This window comes from Clarias gariepinus, chromosome 11 (genome assembly GCF_024256425.1).
Source record: "Clarias gariepinus isolate MV-2021 ecotype Netherlands chromosome 11, CGAR_prim_01v2, whole genome shotgun sequence".
NCBI lineage: Eukaryota > Metazoa > Chordata > Actinopteri > Siluriformes > Clariidae > Clarias > Clarias gariepinus.
The window spans coordinates 7,087,377-7,114,910 of NC_071110.1; the positions used below are offsets into that span (position 1 = coordinate 7,087,377).

At 37.7% G+C, this 27,534-nt stretch overlaps 1 protein-coding gene across 6 annotated transcripts in view; it reads right to left on the reverse strand.

Moving 5' to 3' along the window:
* frya (furry homolog a (Drosophila)) overlaps window positions 1-22,537 on the reverse strand; it is a 92,370-nt gene extending 69,833 nt beyond the window's left edge. For 2 of the 6 annotated variants that reach the window (XM_053508029.1, XM_053508028.1), the window contains exon 1: window positions 13,836-14,234. In XM_053508029.1, coding sequence (XP_053364004.1) covers window positions 13,836-13,971 — 136 coding nt within the window. In that variant the 5' untranslated portion in view covers window positions 13,972-14,234. Of the gene's footprint in view, window positions 1-4,375; window positions 4,491-13,835; window positions 14,243-22,420 lie in introns of those variants that run through there. The other 4 variants (XM_053508031.1, XM_053508030.1, XR_008361375.1 and 1 more) reach the window with 3 other exon arrangements.
* Between the last annotated feature and the right edge of the window lie 4,997 nt (window positions 22,538-27,534).

Genomic DNA, 27,534 nt, shown 5'->3' on the forward strand with positions numbered 1-27,534 from the left:
AAAGATTTTTGTCTTCATTGCAATATATATATATATTCATACATGGTCCATTTATATATTGCAATATATTAATAAATATAAGCACTATTTTCTTTATACAGGAATGAATTATTTAATATACAGTGGACCCTTGGATTACGAGCATAATTCGTTCCGGAATCGTAATTCGATTAATTGTAAAAAGCTAATTTTTCCATAAGAAATAACGGAAACTCAAAATATTCGTTCCACAGCCCAAAAACTAAATACATAAAAATAAACCTTCCTCCTCTCTCTTACACACACACACACATTATTGAAAAGACTGTTTTATTAGAAACATTTGCAAGGAACATGGCTAATAGTTCCTTTTGCTTTACATGCGCGCACACACGTGTGTTATAATAAACAGTACACGCACTGTACACACACACACACACACATACAGACACAAAATAAAAGATGTTTTCCGCACACACACGTGGTCACAGTGTTATGGTAAACAGTACACGCATGCATGGATGTTGATTAAACCAGTGAGAGACCGAGCAGGGTGCCCATGATCCTGTCACCAGTTTACTGGTATATTAATGATAATCGTAGTTAACATATAAAAAGATGCTCAGGTTAATAACTAAATATGGACATTTTTTACACTGCTGAAATTACTGATTTTTTATTTTCTTCCTGCAGTGATTAAGTGCTTTAAACAATAAAACAAATGCAAAGAGTCCATCCTTCTCCTATACAGCACACACACACACTGACTTCTCTGAGAGAAGTGCAAATGTAATTAAGTAGGATTACAAGTATCGCTCTCACTCATTGTCTATACTGTACGGTTTATCCTGTATACAGAGTCATGGGGGGTCTTGAGCCTATCCCAGGAGACTTAGGGCACAAGGCGGGGTACACCATGCCATCGCAGGAGACACACTCACAAGCTCATTCACACACTACAGGCAATTTGGGAACAATAATTAGCCTAATCTGCATTTTTTAAAAAGTTTTTTAGGTTACTTTTGCATTACTTTCATGTGTTAAGCATTTGTGCATTTTGTTGCTCTGTGTATGTGTCTTAAATGATAATAAAATGTGCACTATATGAATATTTTAAACGCCAAATATTCATTTTAAAGGTGTAAAAGCTCTGCAACCTTACACTGTGCATCCATATACAGTATGTCCATGTGTGTGTGTGTGTGTGTGTGTCTCTCTCTCTATGCATGATGTGATGAATGAGTGATGAGACTATGAACTTGAACAATCACCATCTGCTAGTGAAAGCCAGATGTCCTTCACAGAATAAGACTGACAACCGGATCATGAACACAGGAGTCTCTCTTTTCACAACGTCCCTGAGAATCCAGGACTCTGGTAACAGAATCAGGTGATGGTGAAGAGTTGAGCTGTCGCTGAAAACAGCCAGATGAGTTATGCACATGGATAATATGACGGGCCACTGCCTCAGCACAATCCCAAGGCAATAGAGATTACAGCTCATTCTAGTATCAAGAAGTGAGGTGGAATTGTCTTTAAAGGAAATTATTCGGAAGGAAAAAAGGTGACGGAGAAAAGTCGCCTCCCAGGAGGAATTTCCGGCTGGTTGATTTGGAGAGACAACATCGGTATTAGGTTGCTTTTAAAAGGAGGTCGTTTCGAAGTAAAGGAGGTCAGGAACGGTGTCGACTCCATGACGAGGTGAACAAATGCCCTTTAAGTTCAAGATTAACACCGAACCAGCGCTCTGAGCAGGACACAAGTTCCAGTTTCTGCAGGGCGAGTGCTGCATGGGTACCACAGGACCACTAGGAAGCAGGCTGTCGATGCTACTACTGTATATGTGTCCACAATCCAACCCTGACCCTGGAGGTGCGAGGCGAGAGTGATAACCTCTAAACCACCGTGCCGCCTTCACCATATTACAGTACACTGTATACTGTACGACTGTTGTGTCCATCCAGATATCATATCAGAACTTGGATGTGGTCGGATGTTTATCCATATTAATACGGGGGTTAATTAAGGGTTAAAATTGAAAGAAATCTCATAAATATGTTATAAAAAGTCATAAACATTTGTTGTCCTGATGGTGAATGTCATTGCGTTGTCTTTACATGTATTACAATGTTTATTTGACATTAAGGATTCCTGCTGGGTTATTATTATTATTATTATTATTATTTTTGGGGTGATTGTATTAACGTACAATTTTATTATATTATTCTAAATCTATTTAAATATATCTTAAATATAAAAAAAATACTTTTGTGCAATCAAACAGTGGGACACAGCGGTGAAATAATTTTTGCACCCCCGACCTAGAGTCTTCTGCGTCGTTCCCCTATGTCCTATTGCCTTACAGCACAGCAATTAGTTCCCTTAGGAAAGCTAGATCGTTAAACATGACAAAATCGTTAAACATGACAAAATGTCTGAAGCACAAAAGTCACATGACTCTGCCCTGTCTAGTCTGTGATGTCATGTGAATAAACAGGTGGGGGAATGTTTTTAGGACGCATGACCACTATAAAACCTTTTTCGGCCAACATTACAGGGTTGTTGTTGCAAGTAAAATATTAAATAAACAATAAAATAATTACTATAATCATTATAATACTACTTACTTATGTGGAAAAACATAGCCACACCTTAAAATCTGACCTTTTTTTAATTTATTTTCCACTGAGTTGGGGGAAAACCAAACCAACCCAGTACCATTAAGGAACTTAATGAGTCATCTTAGGATAGTATCAGGTTAAATTTTTGCATGTTTCACAAAATCATGACTCCTGCTTCACTACTGAACACACTCCACCGCTGATTGGAGGAGAAATGGAGCTCCTTGTAATTTGAGCTGTTTGATCTTTTACATTAAACGCAAAAGATGTCACGTGCACCAGTTAAGTTTAATTATGTCCATCATCTCAGCATCCTCTGGCTGCCTCCATTAACTTTATTAAATATAGATGTAACTGAATACAAATACATTATTGAATGGATAAGATGCACCGTACGGAACATAAATAGGCACATAAACGTGACCAGGTCAGACTAGAGGTGCGTTGCATTGGTACTAGAGTCTATCCCAGGGGTCTTAGGGCACACCCTGGATGGGGTGGCAAACCATCATGCAGGGCACACACATGCACATTCACATACTATGGGCAGTTTGGGGTCTAATCTGCATGTCTCTGGACTTAATGTCGACCATCAAGCACAAGATCAGTGAAATGTGTTTACTGATTTATTTATTTTTTTCATTTAGTAAATAAATGAAAGTCAATGCAATAATAAAACATAGGCAGGTGCAAAAGATTTTGATGCATTGCATCATTAGTTAGTTATTGTTTAATGGGCCTTATGCAGCAACAATGTCTTAAATTTCACTTTTCTGTAAGTCAAGACCAAATGCGCCAAACGTTCTTAACCATCCCATTCAGCTCTTACCCTGATGAGCGGAACAATGAATCTTGATCCATTTGATCCTACGTTGGAGGTGACTAGGATCAGCATGGGATTATCATGTAATTAGCATGGGTAATTGTCTTAAACACCATACAGTATAAGGGCAGGAGCATGTTAGTGAGTGGCGCATGCGTTTAGCACAGTCAGCAGGATCTTACCTTACTCGCCTATAATAGAGTTTTATAAAGGTATGTTTGTCCTTTAATAACAGTTGAACTGGATTCATAATGACGTGTTTCAGGATGCTTGTGTCAATCGGAAAAGGCTCAAATCTGTGTGATCTAAAAACCGTGCTCTCTGTGTAAGCCCTGGATGATCAAAGCATCGAATAATAATCTGTAAGTCATTCAAAAACAGAATGCATGCACACAAGCATCTTAAGGTCAGTCTTAATGTGGATAAATTGACCAATAGTATGTCTTTAGTCCAGGAATGAAACGATCCAATCATTATCATTCCTCTAATAATACAAATTGGACTATATGACACATTTTTTAACGTATATTTAAAATTTCATGTTTTTGTGCATAAAAAAAAAGTGCGTAAAGGATGAAAAATAAGACAAAATGCGTTCATATAATCTCAGATGTATAAATACCTCACCATGCACTTTAAAAAAACAAAACAACCAGACACCTCGTCAGTTCTGACTGCAAGTCAGTTTCGGATAACAGCTTCTGTCAAATGTCATAAACGTGAACGCATTACGGAAGTGCTTATTAAAACAAGGAGCAAGCGTCTGCAGCTCATACTCAAGAGAGTACGCTGAGCGGAAACAGTCATAAATCAAACCATCCGTAATCATATTAGCTGCTAAGTGGAACGAGAGATAAAATCTAAAAACCTCTTGAATCGAACTAAAAGTGAGAAGACAACAACAACAACAACAACAACACATCCCTTAGCACCGAGCCGTAAAGTTACTCACTGCTGCTCCAGGACTTTAGCAGAGACTTGATGCTGATTTCGAAGAACCCCGAGTCCTGCTGGCTGGCCATGGTGTGTTTGGCTGTCCAGTGAAGAGCGGGCACTCTTTTCATGCTCCGTCCTGTGTGTATGTGTATATCCCCTGTCCCCCCCCGCCCCCCCTGCCTGCTGCAGCCAGGCCGTGAGCAGGCAGGTGGTGTACGCTTCTCTGGCTGCCTGCAAGTGATGCGATAAAATAATGCTTCTGCTGGCGAGAATACACACTGCTCCAGCTTCCTCCTCTCCCTCCCTCTTTCTCTTTGTCTCTCTCTCTCTCTCTCTCTCTCTCTGACTCAGAAGCAGGTTGCTTTTAAATGCCCTTGCTGGATCAGACACTGCTTGGAGACCGGGAAAGCAGGGAGGAGAAATCCTCTTAGCCAGCAGGACTAATTATAACCTCTGTTCGCATCTCTTACTATCAGAACTGTCTGGACCACCAATACGTAGCATTTTGTTCATTCAAAGCCCAGGAGGAAAAGAACTAATTAATGGTGCTGATTTTCAGATCAATCAATGTGTTTTCTTATAAAAAATGTAAAAAAAGTCTGTTTGTTGGAGTAGCATCTTCAGAAGAAACAAAGTGATGACACACAGGATAACGCTGGCTGACAGATTTAAAGGGGAAAACATAACAAAACTGATGACTCTGTTAGGCTGATGGGGGCATTTATTTTTGACTGCATTATCTGCCGGGCCTTGGAGAGAAGAGTCATTGCGAATCAATACAACGTTCTTGTGACGTCCTTTTCCCTACAACGGAATCTTTCTACACTGAAAGTGGGAATGGTCTCCTCCAGGATGACTCCGTCCCCATCACCAGGGTTCAAAAATAGCTTGATGGGAATTATAATCAAAAACGTATAACTTTACAGTGTAACACCTGGCTTAAAATCTCACTAACAGACGTAATGTTGGGTTTTCCTTTAATTTGTGACCTGTTTGTATAACATACTCTTCATTCTGGGGGTTCATTTGGCATTTCTGGCAGCATGGTGATGTAGTGGTTAACACTGTCGCCTTCCACCTCCAGGGTCCTGGTTTGATTCCCGTGCCAGTGTGGAGTGTGCATGTTCTCCCCATGCTTGGTGGGTTTCCTCCAGGTATTCTGGTTTCCTCCCGCAGTCCAAAGACATGCAAATCAGGCTAATTGTTGTTCCCAAATCGGTTGTAGTATGTAAATGCTCAAGTGAATGTTAGTCACATAGAATGGAAATTAATACAATGGTAATCACGATTGGACTCCATGGACGCTGGTTGGACTACAGAGGTTCCTAGATGGATGGATTTGGCATTTTTATCTAAACTGTGTGACAAGAAATACCAAACGTATCTTGGTGCCATTCCTGGGGTTCGAACTCAAAACCATCAGAGATCTGAGTGTTTCAAAAGAGAGGAACTGTAACACCTGAGCTACCAGTGCATCAGGAAACATTTTAAACTGGTCAGGGAAGAGGTGAATCTAGAGCCCAGCCCTGTATTGATCTTGGATTAAACACCAATATTCTGCAACACACCATGAGTACACACATTATTACAAGGCCGATTCCCAAAAAAGTTGGGACAATAAGGAAACTGGCAATAAAAACAAAAAGTCTATTTACCTTGTACTTTATTGAAAACACTACAATACCACATTATTTGGAAGCTTGTCAATGTCAATGGCGGAAACTTCAAAGCACTTTATTCAAAGAGCTCTGGATAATCGCATCTACCTAATGCCTAAATATAAATGTACATTATTTAATGATCTACCATGTGAATTCAATTGTTTGTTGAACATTTGCACTTATTTCAAATCTGGTCTCTGCAACATCGTCCAAAAAAAGTTGGGTCAGGCCCCAATTTAAGACTAATAACAATGTGGCAAGTAGAAATTAAGTCAATTCAATTCAATTCATTTTTATTTATATAGCACTTTATACAATGGTAATTGTCTCAAAGCAGCTTAATTACAAGATGATGAGAAACAAGTGCTGTTAAACAAAGAAAGGCCTAGTTCTTCCAGAGTACCACCAAAATATCCAGTACTTTCAGCATAACAATGTTATGTCCCCAATGTTACTACACATTATCATCAGGAAATTCAAGAAAACCCTTCAAATCCCAAAGTGTTAAGGGCAGGGCTGAAAAGCATTTCCAAATTCGCATGATCACTGATTCCACCGATTAAAACCGTCATGCTTCTGTAGTGGAAATCACGATCATGCCTGATGAACGCTTCAGTAAACCTTGGTCCATTAACACCATTAGTCACTGCATTTACAAATGCAACTTAAGGAAACCTAAGAGAGCCATACATCAATACTGTCTAGATGTGTCAAAGACTTCGCTGGGATCAGGACAGTGGAAACATGCTTTGTGTTCTGACGAGCCAACATTTGGAACAACAGCTGCCATGTTCTCTGGGTCAAAGTGGAAAAAGAACATCCAAGCTGTTATCGGCGTCAGGTCCAAAAGCCAGCATCAGTCATGGTAAGGTGTGCCAGGGTCCGTTGCACGGGTGAACTGCATATCTGTGAGGGCACCATTGCTGCACTTTTTTAGTGCAAAACATTTTGCCATTTACATCACCATCGCTTCCAGAGACATCCCTGTATTATTATTGAGCAGGACAACACCAAACTGTGTTCTCCTCCAATTACACATGCATGGCTGCTAAACACAGAGTACGAGTGCTAGACTGGCCTGCCTGCTCCAAGTGAGACTATGCGGTGTATTATGAAGTGCAAATTGTGGAAACAAAGACCCAATACAATTGTGCAGCTGAAGACCTGAATGATGAATGAATGGGGGAAACTCCCACTAGGGAACTTGACCAACTACCTCAGCACCACAACACATAGATGTAAAGGTAGGTAAGATGGGCTTGCTTGATTATACTTGGTTGCCATGTGGGTTTTGCTTAATCTAGTGTTACTTCATCAAGACATGGCCGTGACCACTTCCATACAGTGGACATTAAGAGGACAAGTGGAATACAGTCTAGTGTAGTCTGTTCTGGTGACTCTATACTCCAGCTAGCAGAAGTGAATTTGCCAGTGTAGTGGTGAATGTAACAGTGATGCTTTTAACATGACCTGTTCATGCATTTAGCACAGTCAGCAATCTGAACCTTCTCCGGGAGCCTCAGTGTGAGACCAGCTGTCTGTCTGTCCTCAAGCTTTCCAAACAAGAAGTCACATCGTTGTAATGAGATTCGATTATAGTTTGATTCAATACACATGCCAATCAGGCTATGGTTACTTTTTTTTTTTTTTAAGTAAAAACAAATAAATTTTAACCAAAGTTAAAATACACACCTACAGTATCAGATCATAACATCAACGCCATCTCTAGTTCAACTCAACTCCATTGAATATCAATTATACAGACAGGCCAGTCAAAGGATCAAAGGTTCCCACCATCAAGCATTAAAGGCTTACCGAAAAAATTCAAGAGAGAGAAATGCAACCAACCCCACATTGCACCACAGCTCATCATGCACGGGGCTTGTGGCGGACAAACAAATCCAACCTACCCCTATCCTAGCGAATGATTGCTCAGATCGAGCAAACTGCGAATCCACAACCCCAACCCACAACCCACAGCAAGCAAAGTATCTATTGCCAATATTCTGGTGCCAGACGCCACAGATCACCCCCAGATGTCTTGTGGATCCATGCCCTGACAGGCCAGAGCTGCCTGGGTGACACAAAGGAAACTAAACACCTAGTCGGTTTTAATGGTAATGGTTTTAATAACATGTCTGATTGGTGTATCTGATATCCCTGATATTTTAATAAATGATGGCAAAGCGACTGTTAAGTTAAATAATGTCTCTTTGCTGGAGCAGACTTGAGATTAACTTTACTGTAGTTTTGTAATAAAGTGTTTTTACTGCAATTAACTCTTTTATATATATATAGCCAACATACAGCCATTATTGTCAAAATAGCTGGCGACAAAAGTTAATGAACTGTTTTAAAATGTGAGGGGTGTACTAACTTACTAAGATACTGTATATCTTGATACTGTATATTATGATGATGCTATTATTATTATTATTATTATATATAATACTGTATATTATTTATACTTGAGTTTTTACTCAAATGACATTTCTAACATTTAGAAATAAATAAAAGTTAAAACAAAACTTTTGCAATGCTTTCTTACTTACAGACTAAGCTGTACTTAAATGTGTTAAAAAAAAAAAATAAATTAGATAAATCATTGCACTTTCACTTAACTGAGCTGAGTGTTCCTAATTTTATTTCTTACCGCAACTGTGAACAGATTTGTTCTGTAAGCAAAATAATAACAAGGATGAATCAGTGGGTTTGTTACTCATTACTCATCATCCAATCCATCTGTGTACACACACCAAGCTGGTCCAGGACACTGCTTTAGTAATCTTATTAGCTTCCTCTTTAGTCAGCTACTCTACCTGCGTTGCATAATGCACTGACTTACGTTGGTTAGTCCAGCTGTGCACACATGTTAAAGTAAGTAAAGTCCTAAGTTTTATTGAGAAACAAAATATAAGGAATAATTTGTAATTTTACGCAATGAAGTCGCTATATAACAATCGATATCTAATATGGAGTCCTTTATTCTCCCGTAGAGCATTTATTTAGTATTTATACATAACTATATAATAAAAACAGTTCCATACACATACTTCCATATACAGTACATACAGTGTCAAACTAATTCCTTTGAGTAATATGTAATTACAGGCTTATCTGTTACACACAGCCGTACATATCTGGTATACCATTCCTGTTTGTTTCACTACAGTAATTTGAAGCTGATACTCAGTAATATGCAAAACCGTGTAATACAGAAATAGGTTAAAGTGTTCAAATACTGTAAGTCAACAGTTAAAAGTCCCAAACACAAGAAAATCTAAACACAAGAAAATCTAAGGTGTGTTTTTATGCTCCTGTCAAATCATTATTATTGATTTTTTTTTTTTCTTATAATCCACGTGATTTCCACTCACGTTAATTAGCGAGGGGAAGCTTAATACCAGCTGATCTTATCACAGGATATATCAGTCAGGCCCAGAAGCAGTCACGGGAGAAATGCAATATTTTGAAAATATAATTACTCTGGGGGGAAAAAATGTGCTGGAAGAAATCAAAACCAAAAGACAATCACTGTGGCTTGTAAAGAGGAAGAGCACAGTACCAAACTGGAACATAACCTTTTAAAAATCAATTCTAGTCCATTTGAGACATACTGAAAGTATTTATTGACTAATAGCACTTTTACGGATATAAGGCCATGGGTTTCCTGAATATTTCGGGTAAACAAATAAAAAAAAAAAACTTCCCAAAATGAACTTTTTATAGTTTAAAGCACTGGCATTTCGGGTTCTCCTTATTATTTACAGCCATAAATCAATAGTCATTCATGTTTCTAAGTATTTTTTATGTATGTAACTAATCCAGTATTCTCCTAAGTTTAAATAATTTGAGGTTGTATTCTAGGAAGATTGAAAAGTATTCATCGTAATTGCTGATAGTGAAAAAGAGGACGGAATGGGAATCACTATTGGCCACCTGATACTACTGTATATTATCGCAATACCTAGGTGGCAATTTGATTTGTATTGCAATTTATATCATAAGAATCATTTAAAGTATTATGATTTTATAAATATTTATACTTTTGAAACAAATTTTTACAATTCTGGTAGCACGGTAGCTTAGTGGCTAGCACCGTCACCTTGCACCTCCAGGTTCCAAGTTCGATTCCCGCCTGTGTGTATACAGTAGTTTGTGGGTTTTCCCCATGCTTGGTGGGTTTTCTCCGGGTACTCTGGTTTCCTCCCAAAGTCCAAAGACTTGCAGATTAGGCTGATTGGTGTTCCTATGTATGATCGCCCCTAGTATGTGAATAAGTGTGTGTATGTGTGTGTACCCTGCGATGGATTAGAACCCCGTCCATGATGTACAGTACCCCGCCTCATGCCCTAAGTCTATTGGTATATGCTCCAGGCCCCTCGCGACCCATAGTGAGATGGAGTCTAAACAAACTTCACAAATAAGTAGCTCCTACCACACAAGCTGCTGTGCTGTGCAAACATATATATATAAATAATAAATTAATTTTTGAAAAAAGGTTTTGGAGACAGTGTACAGATACATGGATTGCGTTTCCTTATCTCTAATGTTCACATTTAACTTTGAATGCAATTTCATAATAGTAGCAGACAGAATCTATCATCATATGATTGCAATAATTGTAACGATAATTTGCAAAGCAAATAAACTAATTCATTTCTTCTCTTACATTGCCCTACTTTAAATAAAAGGCTCCTTGGAAATCCTTGTGCCTGTGTCCGTTCAGTCCGAATGCTGCATTTAATATGTAAAAAAAAAAAACACATACACATGTGAGAAGATGTTTAATACCCCATCACATGGTAGGCATGCAGTAAAAACAAGGTTCTGTTCAGTTATTGAGAACATTGCTTTGTGTCAACAAGTAGTTAGAGAGCGTGAGTGTAGGCAGCTCCACGTTGTCACATTAACAGTTTATTAAAAGCATTTTAGGCTGCGTTTGAAGGACAAGAATGTGAAGTATGTTAGATAGAAGCATACACCCCAGCACTTTTATCAAAACTAACCCAACTCCCTTTAAGCAACTTTGTCTCCTCCCTTTCCCCACCATGTTCCAGCTCCCCCTTCCTCCCTTCCTCCCTCTCTCACTTTATGGGCTTCTGGTTCTTCTTTTACTTTCACTTTAGCCTCTTGATCCTTTTCAAATCGCATACCATTGTTTATCGTTCATGCTCTTCCACCAACTGCCACTGGGTCAAACGTCTTCTCCTTTCTGAAATATGGCACATACTGATAATAATGTCCATTTACTTCACTTAACAAAACAAACTTCATCAGAAGAACACACACACACACACACACACACACACTGCTCCTTAAATAGTGATACTGTAAAGTAATATACTCCACTTTGTTTTCCTAATCGGACACAAAGAAACCTGTTAAAGATGAAATAATGCTGTGGATTTAATCCAGTTTAAGGCTGCATGCTGTTAAACAATGTATAAAGTGTACTTTAACTTATTTATTTTATTTGTCATTCTGGGGAAATCCTGAAAAGTTCATTGACAACAGAATGTTTCCCTTAGAGAAAGATTTATAAGCGGAACCTTCAATAGAGTATGTACGACTTCATGGGGGAACCCAGGAAAATCTTGAAAACTTCAAACTTTCCTGAACTCAATTTTTTCTTTTTTTTATCCTGAGTAACATTCTGGCATTTAAGAAAAAAAAAAAAAGAAAGAAAAATTTGCATTTGGCTTTCCTTCCAACTGAGATGCAGCAGCATTATGAAAATTGTATTATTTGTTATCTAAATCAGTCCTGACAACTTAATGACTTTGTCTCATTGTTTTTTTTTTTAGATCACAGCAGCTGGTTTAAAGTGTAGATTTGGTCATCAACTCATCACCCGTGTGTAAAGTCTGACAGCGTTGTACTGGTGCCATTGTTTCCCATTAACCAATCACTAAGTACCACTGTTTCCCAATGATGAACTCAATTTCATTTCAATTGTATAGCGCTTTAACAATTGTCATTGTTGCAAAGCAGCTTAACACAATCAAAAGAATTATGGAAGTTTGTATGAAATGTGAATATGTATAAATCAAAATGATAAGATTGTCCCTGATGAGCAAGTTGAGGACGACAGCGACAGTGGCAAAGAAAAACTCCCTGATCATCACTGATCATCATTTTCCCCAACTATCAATCATCATTTAGCATTGTTTTCCAACAACTAAACAACCGATCACTTATTGCAATTGTTTCTTTCAACCAATAACTGATCAACATTTACTGTATTTCCCAACAACAAATCGCTGGTCACCACTGTTCGCAACTACCAATCACCAATCAGCATTGTTTTTAAACGAGAAGTTACTAATAAGTATTGTTTCCCAACAACAAAACAACTGATCGCTAATCAGTACTGTTCCCAAAACCCAACCCCTGACCACCATTGCTCATAACAATCAATCACTGATCAGCTTTTCCTCAAAGGTTATTGTTCACTGCAACCAATAACCAATCAGCTGTGTTCGACCTCAACCAAACAAGCAATCACTGATCGTTATCATTTCCAAAATCCAATAATTGACCATCACTGGTCCTAACAGCCAATTACTGCCTCTTCCTCAACAACCAATCACAGAACACCATCGTACTGTAGTTAAGATGATTTTTGATTCTGCTTCCTCATGACAACTTCCTACAGGTGCTTCATTCTGTCTGTGATTAAAGCTCGCTATTGTGCAACTACACCACACTTTGCTTGAAGTGCTCGTTACCAAAGACTTCTTTCTATAAGAAATATTATATATTATAATAAATATAATGGGTTCGATTCCCAGCCAGTGCCAAAATGGATGCAGTGCCGGTCCCAAGCCAGGGTAAAATGGGAGGGTTGCGTCAGGAAGGGCATCCGGCGTAAAACCTGTGCCAAGCTTGTGTCTGGACTGGATATTCTGCTGTGGCGACCCCTTGCCAGGAGCAGCCGAAAGACAAACAGCATTTACCGTTCTGATAAAACTTATTTGTATCCTGTGTGAGTCTTCAGATTATCCTCCTTCTTCACGTAACATGCTTTGATATGCAAATGACCATAATGATTCAAATAATATACAAATCAGGCCATGATCTCATCTGCTGACTTCTAGCATTTGCTTAAGCGAGGAGTCCAAAATATTGGTCTGGTTACAAACTGAATGGGTTATGGTTATGTCCCTTTTCACTACAGTACACAGCAGTCTTAAAAAAAAAAACAACAAATAAAACAAAACAAAAAAACAAAAAAAACCTGCTCGAAGTGTGACGTTCAAGTTGCTCTTAGGCAGGGTTTAGCCATGTCGAGGCAGATCGACTGGTTTTAGCACTAGGATTGTTCAACTGTCAGGATGACAGTCAAAGAAAAGGAAGAATTCAAAAAACATTCACACGTTTTTTTTTTTAAGCTGATTTGCCAAAGTAAGTTAAAAACACAATTTTGTTAAAAAAAAAGAAAAAAAAAGTTTAGTTTGCTATAGACTACTTTATATTGCTTGAGGCAGACAATCACACAGTGAACTTTCTCAGGTTGAATTACCAGCAATAACATACTGTAAACACTCGCCCAAACCTTTGTACATCCGCCGTGTCAAAACACGCCACTCGATCACGAACGAAAAACCTGACTCAAGTCATCTCTAGCACCTTGTCCTGTACTTCTACCGTTTTAGTGACGAGGTGTCGCATTTTTGCGCTCACTAATATAAACATGACCATCAGGAAAGGCATTTCACGCCTGCTTGAGAGTAGTAGTAGCCGCGATTTACGGGTCTGGACCCTCCCGCGTCCGGGTGTCTCTCAGAAATCCGGAGACTGAACATCACCTACTTATCAGAATGCTGGGCCTCTTTCTGTCCCGAATCTTCTTCAGCTTGCCCCGGAAGTCCTCGGGTAAATTAGCCACCCGCTCCAGCATCATCCTGTCGTGCCATGTGCACGGGTCCGTCTCCTCCGGGTCTGGCATCTCCTGCTGGCACCGTGCCCGCTTCTCTTCAGCCTTTCCTCCGCAGGAACATTGATGTATGCTTTACTTTAATTTTGCTCCAGCATTCCAGCTTTGCCTTCCAGCCTTTCTTTCACTCTTGGACTATAACTTTCCCACGGAGACTTGAGACTTTATTTTGTGTTGTTGCTCATGAGAATGTGTGCATGTGTGTGTGTGTGTGTGTGTGTATGTATGGGTGTGTGAGGAGATCCAGGCTGGCACATATTAACACTCCCTCCACTTGTCAGAGCAGTTCAGCCAGTTACAGAACAGCAGCTCATGGAAATGGGCAGGTGGAGAGACAGAGAGAGAGAAAGAGAGAGAGAGAGAGAGAGTGCACGTGCTATTCACAGAGAGCAGGGGAAGTGTGGTGGTCAGCCAGGGTGTGCAATTTGCAAAGCCTCCCCTCCTTAAGGCAGCTATCGCAAACAAGCCATTTCCTAAAAGCAGTCGTTCCACACACAAACTGAGCGCTCTGTGTTCATGCCTCAGTGCTCTGGAGGGGGAAATAATTCACGTCACACTTCTGCTATACTGTATAACCTGCTACCCGTGTACAAAATCACACCATATAAATAAAAAGCACATAATATTATACATATAAATATATATATTATAATTATATATATATATATGTATATATATATATATATACAGTATATATAAACACATTTTAATTAAATCACCATTTTCTTTTTGCGGCTTTCATTCGGTTAAACGTCAGATAATGTCTTAATGTTTCTTTTACTTCAATCGAATAAACCTTCTGCACTGTACTGTCTGATCCAGGTGCTGATGATTCACCTACAAGACTTGAACGATTCAATTGACTCTTAAACGATTCCAAACAAACAAATCGATTTGCGGTACATTTATTCGAAAGAGTGATTATAAAGAAGGAATTGTTTTCAAATGACGCATCACTGAGTTTAGTACGAGGGGCGTTCAAGTCAAACCGGGACTCTTGATTGTGTAGAATAACAGAACACAATTATGAGAGTTCAAATCTTCCTTTATTCCTCTATATAGTCTCCTGCAACACTAACGCACTTATCCTAGAATTTCACCAGTGCTTTGACATCATCAAGGTGGAAAGTCTGCTTCACGTCCGAAACAATGGCCCGAACATGTGGAAATGGCTTGGAGCGAGATCAGGACTTTTACACCAGTCAAATGATTTACCGCGGCTAAGCATCTCATCACCGTACTGTGCTTTAAGTGTTTCATCACAAGTCCTGGTTTGACTTGAACGGCCCCTTTTTTCTGCATATAGTACCAGATGTTGCGTAATAAAAGCACGCTGGTAAAAACAGACAGAAAGCTTTCTATAAATGACTCGTGTGTGAATGTCCTTTTCTCCAGGTGTCCCTTTAATAAAAGAAAAATTATAAAATAAATGTAGTTATTTTAATTTTTTTTATTTATTTTAAGATCAAAAATATCTGTTGTACTGATTAACGTCTTCGATCCAGTACGTCGTGCCTGGGAATGGCTTCTACTTATGATTCACTTACAGGACAAGATCCCTACAGAATGAATGAATCATGCGCTCACTGCACCTCACCATTCAGTTCCGAGAGTCATGAGAAACAGGCGGACGGATTCCCGGACGCGACGCGGTGTAACTCATTTGCCACTTTCCCTTTTCCTTTCCAGCTGCGCTACAACAGGCGATACAACAGGAGCCCACGCCTGAATGAGTGAGCTTTTTCCTGGGTTGACACACATCTGCAATACAAACACACATTGTATACACTTCTAGGCGTTTTTCTGTTTTCTGCCTTCTGGCTTTCCGAAGAATAGGCAAACTGTGTGCCAGGAAAACTCATGACTTCTGAGTGGGAGTTCACACCTGAGCACTTTCGCTTTCAACACGCAGTCATTTTCCATTGGATTTTGGGTAAAACACCCTGACATCCTAAACAACACGGGGGAAACTCAGGACCTTCTTATTAGACAGGTAGACAGGTGGAGTCACTATTCAGGCAATCTTATTTTATTCTACGGCTTTGTGTGTGTGTGTGTGTGTGTTTTGTGGTTAAACCTGAAATATAAGTCAAACCCTGTCAAACTGCACATTCAGCATATGCCATGCCCAGGTATAGCACTCTGACATCTTTCTATAAAATTACAATCACTATTACACACACACACACACACCTGCATACGTGGCGCACCTAACTGTGAAATTGAATACACTATAAGGTCACTGCACCACTGTATAAACACTCAACACTGAATGTGCACTCATTATGCACGTCTGTGTTTTGGCAAATCTATAATAGAAGAAGGTTTACAATAAACGTTTACCTAGATTAGGTGGATAATCTTTTAGAAACTCATTAATTATTAATGATCAAGCGAACACTTGATCTCACACTGAAATCGTTCTGTTTTCACGCATATTATTACATGCTTTACAGTGCACCAAGTGCCATACTGTACTGTAAGGGTTCCATACTGTATGTGTTAGGAATATTATGAGATACAAGAGCGCCCTCTATAGCTTGTCCTGCTGAACTGCGCTTAGTGCTGTTAAATAACAATAGCAACAACACCACCAAACAAATAAATAAATCCATATCTACAGTACAGTACACACCTTTATGATACCACATAACAGATCTATCCTTTAAAAAATATATATTTCAAACATTATATCCTATATATTCAGTATCATGCGCTGTAGGTACGTAAAGCTATGCTACAGGTACAGTATGTACGGTATAACTGAAGTGTGTATCAGGTACACAAACTGTTCAAGCGATAAGCTGAAAACTTCAGAACGGCAAGCTGTTGCCATGGCGAGGGTGGTTGGGGTTTGCGAAGGCAGAGCGCGACCTGGTGAATAATTGATAAGCAGCTATTATTAGTATAAACTCATCTAAAGTTAACTGCCTGCTGGCCTTCATGTCTAACGTTGAGAAGTGGAAAAGGAGGACGATCCTGATGTGCTCCTTCAACTGAGTCGGTCCCGAGACACGGTATGAAATCTTACAAGGTCTATACAGATGGTCTATTCAGAAGTATTCAGGTACAGATCCATAAAAAAAAAATTCCTTTACATACACACTCTCTGTTGATCTTTTGGATCGTGGGCCAATGTGGGAGGCACAGACTAATCCATCTGGTCCAATCCCACAGAAGAGCTCCAGTAGCACAGATCACAGAAAAAAAAAAAATCATGCTGGTTTTGACACAACGGTGTCAAAACACACAGTGCATTGCAGCTTGCGTAAGTGGTTGCGCATCCACAGATGGGTCACGCTGACCCCTGTGCACTTCCAAAAGCATTCCAATAGGCCTGTGAACATCACACGTGTCTAATGAATCTCATTTTCTTTTACATTGTCATGTACCATGATCATGATCCATAACATTACAATGTAAAATCTTAAGCCCAATGTTATGTAGGTTCCCCTGCACCACCGGGGCAGCTCTGGTCCCTTGGCACAAGACTCGATGTTCTATCGTGGCCACCATTGACTTTTTCTGTGATGTTACTTTGGCTTTTCTTTTGGATCAGGATGGATGGGCTGGTCTTTGCTTCCCAAAGGTATGAATGAGCCTTGGATGCCCATGATCTTGTCCCCAGGTTACTGGTATTATAAGTCGTAATCAATGTGAATGTGTCGAGTTTGTGGATATGTGGATATTACTTTGACATGTACCTTCATGGAGACACTATTCCCTGATGGCAGTGGCATCTTTCAGCAGGATAACTGCCCAAAAAAATCATGCAGAAATGACCTGAGGAACATGACAAAGACTCCAAGGTGTTAACTGGAAGTCCAGATTCCCTAGATCTGTTCTTGGCTGATCAGTGTTTGTGTGTATAGTAAGAACGGGTTTTCCCGAGCCACCAAACATAAAACGGTTACTGTGTAAGAAATAAAACATCGGTTACAGAAAAAATAATCACAATAGGAAGCATGCGACTACACTGAACGGGATTAGTTTCCAATAACAGCATGTTTCCCTCCTAGGAAACAGGAATTTCTCATTTATTAATAATTAATAAATGTACTGTACATTATATTCCAACTGATATCACTTACAATCCTCACTCTCATTCTTACTCATTCTCTATACCGTTTATCCTGTACAAGGTCATGGGAGGCCCGGAGCCTATCCTAGGGGGGTCGGAGCACTAGGCAGGGTACACACTGGATAGGGTGCCAAGTCATGGCAGGAAAGCGCCCCTGACCCTGGATGTGAAAGGTCACAGTGCTAACCACGAAACCACCATCCCATCCGCTTACAAACCTCCGAAATAAATTAAACTTAGAGCTGCTAAGAATTTGAGAATTTGCATGAAAACTGCATGATGGCATATCGGTCTCAAAGATCATCATCAGAGCAGGCCTATTCTGTCTCAGATGCCATCTGGAGCTCACACTCGCTTTACTGCTTTCCTGTGTGAAAATGTCCACCTCCTCCATCTTCCTACACACACACACACACACACACACACACACACACACACATACAGATCTGCCAGAAGTCTGAAGAATGCATGCATGTCTAATTTGTAATAAGAGTCTAATGATGCATTCATTAGTAAGAACTTCATTTCATACAGTATTTATGAACTTGTTCTGCAGCAGGACTGGTTGGTATAAATGTTCTAGCATGGCTAATCCACCCGTCTCCAATGCTACAAATACAGCAATACATTACTTTAAATCTAATATGCATCTAATTCTGAATTTAATGTTGCAATATAAATATAAATATAAATATAGATATTTATAGCCCTAAAGGTCACATCATAAACATCTGCACGGCACGCTTCACTTACTACTTAAGTTGACTTAAAGTGAGGCGTGGCATTTAAGAATTATTTCTGATGCCTTTTGGTATCTTGGGAAAATTTTAGTAATGTAATTTCATGACAGATGATTATTATTATTAAATTTTTTTGGGTCAGTCGCAAATCTTTTAATCTATTACAAGACGTTATTTACTATACAAGCGCCAGTGTGCTGTACCTTCCAAAATATATACTGTAAAGAGTATGAAATGAAAAAGAATGTTACAGGTATCTGCACAAGCCTAGGTGATGCATCTACTGTTTCTCTACATTAGGATGCTAATAAAATATTAAAGATGTTTAACAAGTTGCAGTCTCACCATTGTATCTCTACAAGCAACTAAGCAATTTCAACATTAACATCAACATCTGTTGGCATGGTAGTACCCACACTGTACAGAAGAATCTACTTAGGAATATTATAAATGTTGCCAGTAAAACTATTGGTTCTAAGCAGGACAGTCATAGAGACATTTATATAATCTGTGCCTTATCAAAAAAAAAAAAAAAACTTAAACCACAACATCTCTTTTTAAGGGAATTTCAGGCCCTGGCATCAACATCTTCATGTCCATGTGGGTACAAGTGACAGAGGAGGAAATCATTTTATCCCATCAGCCATGTCTCTGTATAATAAACCAGTGTGACAACAGAAAAAGAGTGGGGGTGTCTAAAGATAATATCTTGTTAAATATATATTTTTTTATTTTTTTTATTTCATATGGATATACAGTAATTTTGCACAGGGCATTGTTATACTTTTGTATTTTATGTGCCTAGCTTATCTATTTGTCCATGTTCATGGGTGCTTTCTGCAAATTAATTGAGGATAATAAAGTAAAGTAAAGTGAAGTGTAGTAAATTTAATATTTGCAAGCTTAACTGTATGGCATTTAATGGTCACTGTTAAAAAAATATATGTAAAAATGCAATATTTTGGGAATACAGTTGTCTCAAAAATAGCTTATTATCTGATATTAATTATCCGACAAGAAAATAATAAAAATAAACCTTGCAATATAAGTAATAAAGTTGTGGTGGAGAAAAAAAAATCATGCAAAAATGTGTAATTGTTTGAGAAGAAAATCATAATACTATGAAAAAAAACCACCAATGAGATTTACAGAAACTAATCAAATAAATAAAAGCATTCTATTGGATAACTACTGCAGTGTTTCATATCGTTTAACTGGCAGCTAGTTAAACAATATTTCAAGTTATTTATAACCTGATGCAGTAAGGTGCTTCTCACAACCATGTCAGAAGACATATCGAGTGGTCGTAGCAAAATGAGGCTAATCAGGAAAATAAAGGGTTCAATTTGCTAGGAAGCATCAAGTGGAACATTGGAAAAAGGTCATGTGGTCTGATGGTTCAGCATGAGATGCTGCAGAGTCAAGATCTTAACCAGAGTGGGACTCATTGGGATGTGCTGGAGAAGACCTTACACAGTGATCCGACTCTTGGAGAGAGGTCCAGAATGTCACTCTGGATGGAAATATATGATGTGACATTGCATAAGCTTATCGAAACGATGTCACGGCGAATGCAAAGCAAAAATGGAAGCAAAAGGCGGTGCAACAAAATATTAGGGTTTGTGACCTTTTTTTTGGGGGGAGGGGGGGGGGTACAATGTATGAGAGCACCATTTTATATGGAATAAAACGTTTTGTTCTTGATACATTTCTGATAAGATAATTTTCTCAAAATAATACAACTTTCTTCTCAAATCCTGTTTTTTTTTTTTTTTTTTAAATGTCAACAAAAAGCACTATGGTCAACAAATTAGACTGGTGTGTATGAATAAATTTGAATTCCTTTCTGGCCCAGACTGTAGATCTATGCAACCTATAAGCAACAGTTGTACGAAGTGTTTTACACAGAGAGCCCCAGCCCTTAGATTTGATCTCAATTTTACCTGACATACAGACATGAAGAACATCACGGCTCTATCCTCAAGGCTGTATGTGTTTGGATGTTATAGATGAGGTTATGTAATATAATAAACTGCTAATATCTGATATCCAGGATTACTGTATTTCTGGAGCTATTGACAAAGATTAGAGTATAACTCCCTCATCAAATATCACGACCAGCCGTCAGTGCTCTGAAACTAGTTCTGAAATCCAGTGGGACATGGACTGGCGTACTGTTCCCAGAGCTAAGACTGCTCTCCAACAAAGAAGTAACACTTTCTGCTTCACTTATAATAAGGGCTTTCAGACTATTTGGGTCCTCATTCTGCACCTGTCCCCAAAACCGTCTGTCCGTCAACAGTCCAAGGAGGAGCCAACACGCGCTTGGGCAAATGCTAACGCAGAGTGACTATTCAGTCAAGGAGATAAAGTCCCATTAGCCAATAGCGGCGCAGGGAACCAGGTGCAAAGCCTGTCTTGATCTTAGGCTCCGCTTCTGAGTCTCCGGTTACAGGCAGGTGATTATGTTCGTCTTGCGTCGGTCATTGATACGCATAACAAGCGCTCATTGTCCATCCATATTTGGACAGGAAAAGGAAATGATCCAGACAAACAAAGGAGCATTACACCTTTGCGCCGTTGTCAACCGACTCATGTGACATGACACGCTCTAGTTATGTTATCGAGACTTTGTCACTTTTGTATGTCTGTGTGTGTGTGTGTATATTACATCATTAGAGACTTGCTCATGCACAGGCCTACTTTTTTAGAAGCGTGTATTCACGCAGCATCAAAAGATTCAGTGGAAATTCATGCAGGCGGATGAACATGAAAAATAACACTGCAAAGCAAATGACAGAGGAGGAACACGGTTATGTAAATGCTTGGTATCAGCACTGCTATCAACCCACACACGCATATTTATAGCAGAGCACCAAACACACACATATCTGGTTGCCTAAGAAACAAGAGGACTATTCTATTGAATAAAGTGATACGAACTAATACTTGGAATTTTTATCATTTTTAAAAATATTTTCATATTGTTATATAACGTGTTGATGCAATTTTAACATTCCATATACAGTACGCACATGCAGTGGCTAGGGTAGTAAATATGTATAGCCTTAAGGTCAGTTAGACATCACCAGTACACTAATAGTAGCATACATTTTGTTACTTTTAAGAGTGACTTCTACAGAAGTTTAAATTCTTTCACATCATATGCTTTCATCTTTTTAAAACTGTTATGAGTCATCTTAGTGCACATCAAAGGATGATTCATTTGATCTCTCTCTCTCTCTAACACTTTTTAATCTATTACAGGATGTAGGTTTTGTGTCATGGCCAGTGCTCCTGCGGTATCATCCAAAAAACAGATAAATGGTGAAATATTAACCAAGTGATTAACCAAAACTACTCCACTGTTAAGTTTATACTAGATTTTTTTTTCTAGGAGGGAAATTTCACCCAGACCTTTTTTTTCCCCCTTCAACCTCACAAGCACTAACAGAAGCCCTGGACAAAAAGTGAAGCTTTCAGACATGTCTACGAATTACTGATGCATTCCCTGTCTCTCTGTTTTACGATGCTGCAGCTTGAATACTGAAATACTGAAAGTGCGCAACAGGTTGAAGCCTCTCCATCGCGTCACTGCGATCATTTCCCAAGACGTGGAATAAACGCGGAGCCCACCTACCGTAGGAGAAGCCGTGCTCTACAGCATCCTCTGGTCTGACGGCTCGGTCCGAGTCCATAGAGCTGCTGCGCGCTTGGAGCTGCGGCTCGCACGCGCCTGGGCCATGAGCGCGGTACTGCGCGCCCCCGCCGCGCGCCTCCTCCTCCTCACCGCGCGCCTCCTCCTCCTCTTCCTCATCCTCGTCCTCTATCTCCCTCTCACTGGCAGAGCACCAGCGCGCCACCTGCTCCTCTACCCAACCTAAATAAACATTATCACTGTTCACTGTTACACAAATACCCAGGTTCACATTTTTTGTTCAATATTTTAGCATTACTGGAAAAGAAAAGGCTGAATATTGAATTTGTACCATTTACAACCTCCTACCGAATTTATTTAGCTATTCCTATTTTTCCGCCGTTATTTCGTGATAGTTCAATAACCTAAACGGCTCTTTAAAGCTGGGAGTCGACTCCAACCGTTCACTTCAAAGAGCCGAATCAAAGAGTTCAAATAAAAGAGCCGAATCAAAGAGTTCAAATAAAAGAGCCGAATCAAAGAGTTCAAATAAAAGAGCCGAATCAAAGAGTTCAAATAAAAGAGCCGAATCAAAAGTTCAAATAAAAAAGCAGAATCAAAAAGTCAAATTAAGGACCGAATCAAGGAGTTTAAATAAAAAAGCCGAATCAAAGAGTTTAAATATGAACGTAAATTAAAAAAATTCAAATTAAAGAACCGAGTTAAAGCCGATATGTATATCGGCTTTAACTCGGTTCTTTAATTTGAATTTTTTTAATTTACTTTTATATATATATATATATATATATATATATATATATATATATATATACGCAAAATGTACGCAAAATGTACCCGCAATTCTAGAATGACCCATATATATATGGGTAAATCTAGAATATATATATATATATATATATATATATATATATATATATATATATATATATATGGGTCATTCTATAATATATATATATATATATATATATATATATATATATATGGGTCATTCTATAATATATATATATATATATATATATATATATATATATATATATATATATATATATGGGTCATTCTAGAATTGCGGGTACATTTTGCGTCTCCAAGATAAACCTTTCATTATTTTTCAAAAACAAAAAAATTGTTGATAGAGTTTTCAAAAATTACACAAATTATATTAAGCTGTCACTAAAAATAATGTTAGGAACATTTTGTTATGAAAATATAAAATTAAAGACTCCCTCTATAGCTATTTTCGACTGTCTATGCCTCCTGAATCATACATTCAGCTTCAATTATCATGAAATAATTACGTCTAATTTTAATCTCAGTTTCAATCTAAGTTTACTCTACTAATTTATGTAAACAGTTGCATAAAACATCTATTTTCTGTATTATTTGTAATTTTAGTAATTAAAAAATACATTTTGTGTCTGTCCCTACGTTCTGGTCAACTCTGTTAACTCTGTTATAAAAAGGCACAACAATCTTTAAAGCACTGATAAAAAAAGCATGTGACTTGCTCCAAGTGATGTCACTTCCTCTGGTGGGAAAATCTGGAAGGCACTGAGGAATGTCATTATTCCTCTCTCATTAATTTGTACAACATGTGTAGGATACGCCAATATTAGAATAATTATTTGTCATATCTGTTATTGTGATATTTCAGTGAATCTCTCATTCACTTTTTTAAAAACAATAATATGATGAAAATACATACATTTCTGTTTTATACATGCTATGTGGTATCTGGTTTGAGGTTAGCATCTTGAGCTAAAGCACAAAATGGTGGAAAATGTCAACTCTGGTATTGTCAACTCTGTTAGTGGTTGACAGATTTTTCTGTTCGTACTTTGATTTTCAAAATAATTTCTAAAAATCTTACAAGTTTAAGATCAGCAAATATTAAAAATATTAAATTTGAAGTGTGTTCTATGAAAATAAAAAAGTTTAACATAAAAAGAAAATAATTTTTTTTTGTCTTCTTTTTCTATTTGAAATGTACCCGCAATTCTAGAATGACCCATATATATATAACAGTTTTCTCAACGTATTTGTTTGCTTGTTTGTTCATTTTTTAATTCTGAGTTTCATATTAATAATTTTATTATTAATCACTGATTACATTAAAGCAGTGATATTAATATTATTATTTGAGGTTGAAGCCCACGTACATGTCTTTCTGTACAGCAGAACTCTCTATCTAACTTATTAATACAAAGAAATAAAATGTTGGTAAGGTTTAGTATCTTACGCCCTGTTTACGCTAAATTTTACTTTTTCTGTCGTCAGCCAAATACACTCCTGTTTGATAAATGGAGAGTAAATCACAGATAAAAAATCAAAAGGGAGGATCAGATGAAGATTATGTTTTGTCTTAAAACGACTCCAGTGCGTCAAAATGTTATTTTTATACCACTTCAGCACTGTTATTTTGACATTGACTTATTTTAATGTTAACTAATCCTAGTAAAAATATTTAGTTTAGCTTTTCTAAATAATATCTATTGGAACAGGTGTTTGTTTACATTTAGCAAGTAGCTTATTAGTAATCTATTGTAAAATAAAAAAAAAAATGTAGTTTGTAATCTGGCACTTAACGGCTCATAATTTCACCTCTTCTCAACACTTTGATTTCATTTATGGTAGAAGTTCAATTTCAGGCATGCCAAAGTGCTGCCTAAGTTTTATCAAAATCTGTCCAGACAGTTTTGCATGATACTGTGACAAATTCTGGCTGGACAGACATATAGATGTACAAACAGACATACAAACCTAATGTATGAAACGTAAAGATATCATTGAAAGAGCGAGTTCTGCCAAATGTACAGACAAACCCTCTCTTTTATATATTGATGTTAGTTTTTGTTTTAAATATTTTTTTTTTTATAAAGTTTTGGTTTAGGTTTTAATTTAAGTAAATTTAATTCTTTTATTGTAGGCAGCATGATGGTTAGCACTGTGGCCATGCACAAGAAATGCAGATTAGATTAAATAATGTAGTGCTCCCAAAATGCCTGTAGTGTGTGTGCCCTGCGATGGATTATCACCTGTTCAGGGTGTACCACGCCTCATGGCCTAAGTCTCCCTGCTGTAGGCCTCCTGCAAGCCTGTACACAGGTACCAATCAGTGAGTGAAATGTTTTGTTTTTCTTTTAATTTTATTGGACACAATTCTTATTCCATTTTCCATTCACAATAATTTCACATTTAATCAGGAACTTTAAAGAGCACTTGTCCTGCATACTCAATTGCATGAAGCAGATTTGTTTTGCAGATTTTGTTTGGGAGTCCAGAGTGACATCCTTGTAGTATAAAAGTGGTTTTATTCTGTTTTGTCTGATTAAAAAAATTCTTTTTAGAAAGGGAAGCTACAGTAACTTGGCCGGTAAAAGTGCAATACCGTGTTTCACCACATACAATTTAGAGGGGGCGCTGTTGCACGCACGTTTAAATTTTTTAAAGCGCAATCACATTCTAAGAAAACTGGGAAACCCTAGATGTTTTTTTTTATTTTTTTTTTTAAAGAATTTCGATCCTAGCAACTTTTGAAAGGTACCTGGCTTCTCCCTGCAATTACACTACACACTACACTTCTGTACACAGTTATCTGCTCCTTGTGCTTGGAAAATACTACATCTAGTCCATACTTTGCTATGAGTAGTACAATAGTTAATTATGCAGGAAGGTAGTATGCATTTTATTTTTCTTACTTAAGACACACCCTATTAAAAAGGACTAAACTAAATATGTTGTCAAAAGTATTACGAGAACATATGCCATGTATTACACAGTAGTTTTCCCTGCGCACCAGAACAGGTGATGTCAATAATAAGTTCAAGCCTATCTGGTTAACGAGTTGTACTAATTAAAATCAGCTAGTTTAGTTAATGGATGGGACAAATATGTGGCAAGACTTATAATTTCCAAAGCCAGGGTGTCCATCTCTGCACGAAAATGGCTATAGCTGTGGAGTTCTCTAGTGAATCGTGAACTCCGATGGCAAATTTCTGTATGTAGCCCACGTATAAATATTTGGATGTGTTCAAATATGTAAAACATAAATAAGTTGTTATTAATAAACAGGTGATTTACATGGTTATATAGTGATTTACAAGTACATGGTTAAAAATCAGTTATTGCCTATTATGCCCTAAAAATGCCACGTTCATGGTGTTAAAACTGTTAAATGTTTAAAAAGTACAAAATTGTATATTGTTTTTTTTTTTTGTTTCTTTTATAGAGTTGTTACTTTTTCAGAAGTCATTTTCTAGAAACTGTATTAGATTAAGGAGGCTCTTATTAATTATTTATTTCTATTTAAACCGAAAGCTCAGGCGGAAGAATAGAGAAAGAATTAAAAAACTAATTAAAAAAGGTAAGCCAATGGAGTTATTTCATATAAAACTTTAATATTTGTTTCATTTGTTTTATTGTTTAATTAAACTTAAATAAATATTTTTCTAAACAAGCTTGGTGATTGTTTATTATTGTTTATGGATAGCAAATACTGTTGTGACACAGTTGTTTTATTCTGTAATTATAGAAATTATATTTAGCATAAGAGGTATATATTGTTACAGTGACCGAAGTAGATCAAGTAGAGACCCAAAATAGAAAAGTCTAAGTTATCATAAAAGTAATTTAGAATAAAAGAACTCAGGGCCTATTCTACGTATATTGAGAGTAGACGGGCTACATGTACATGATCTTCAGGAAACAATTAAGCATTTATACAAAATATTTATTGTTGTATAGCAATTCCACTGATTAAAATTATTTTTACGTCTTTGATTGTCAGTGTTTGAACATTTTCATTAAAACACTGAATTTCTCTTTTGTCTCAATACTTTATGTAGGAGATTGAATAAAAGAAACAATATCAGAATGAGACTGTTGTGTCACTAACACTGACTCATTTTGATCTCATATTGTTATTTGGATAGCTGTTTCGGTGATGCTTACCACATCTGGATATGACACATTCCAATGCAAACCTTACCAGTGATAAAATGAATCTGCATATATGTATAGATAGACAATACTAAAAATAAATCACAGAAAAACATTTGAGCCGTTCAGGTTTTGAAACGTTCTCCCTGTGTAAAATGTGT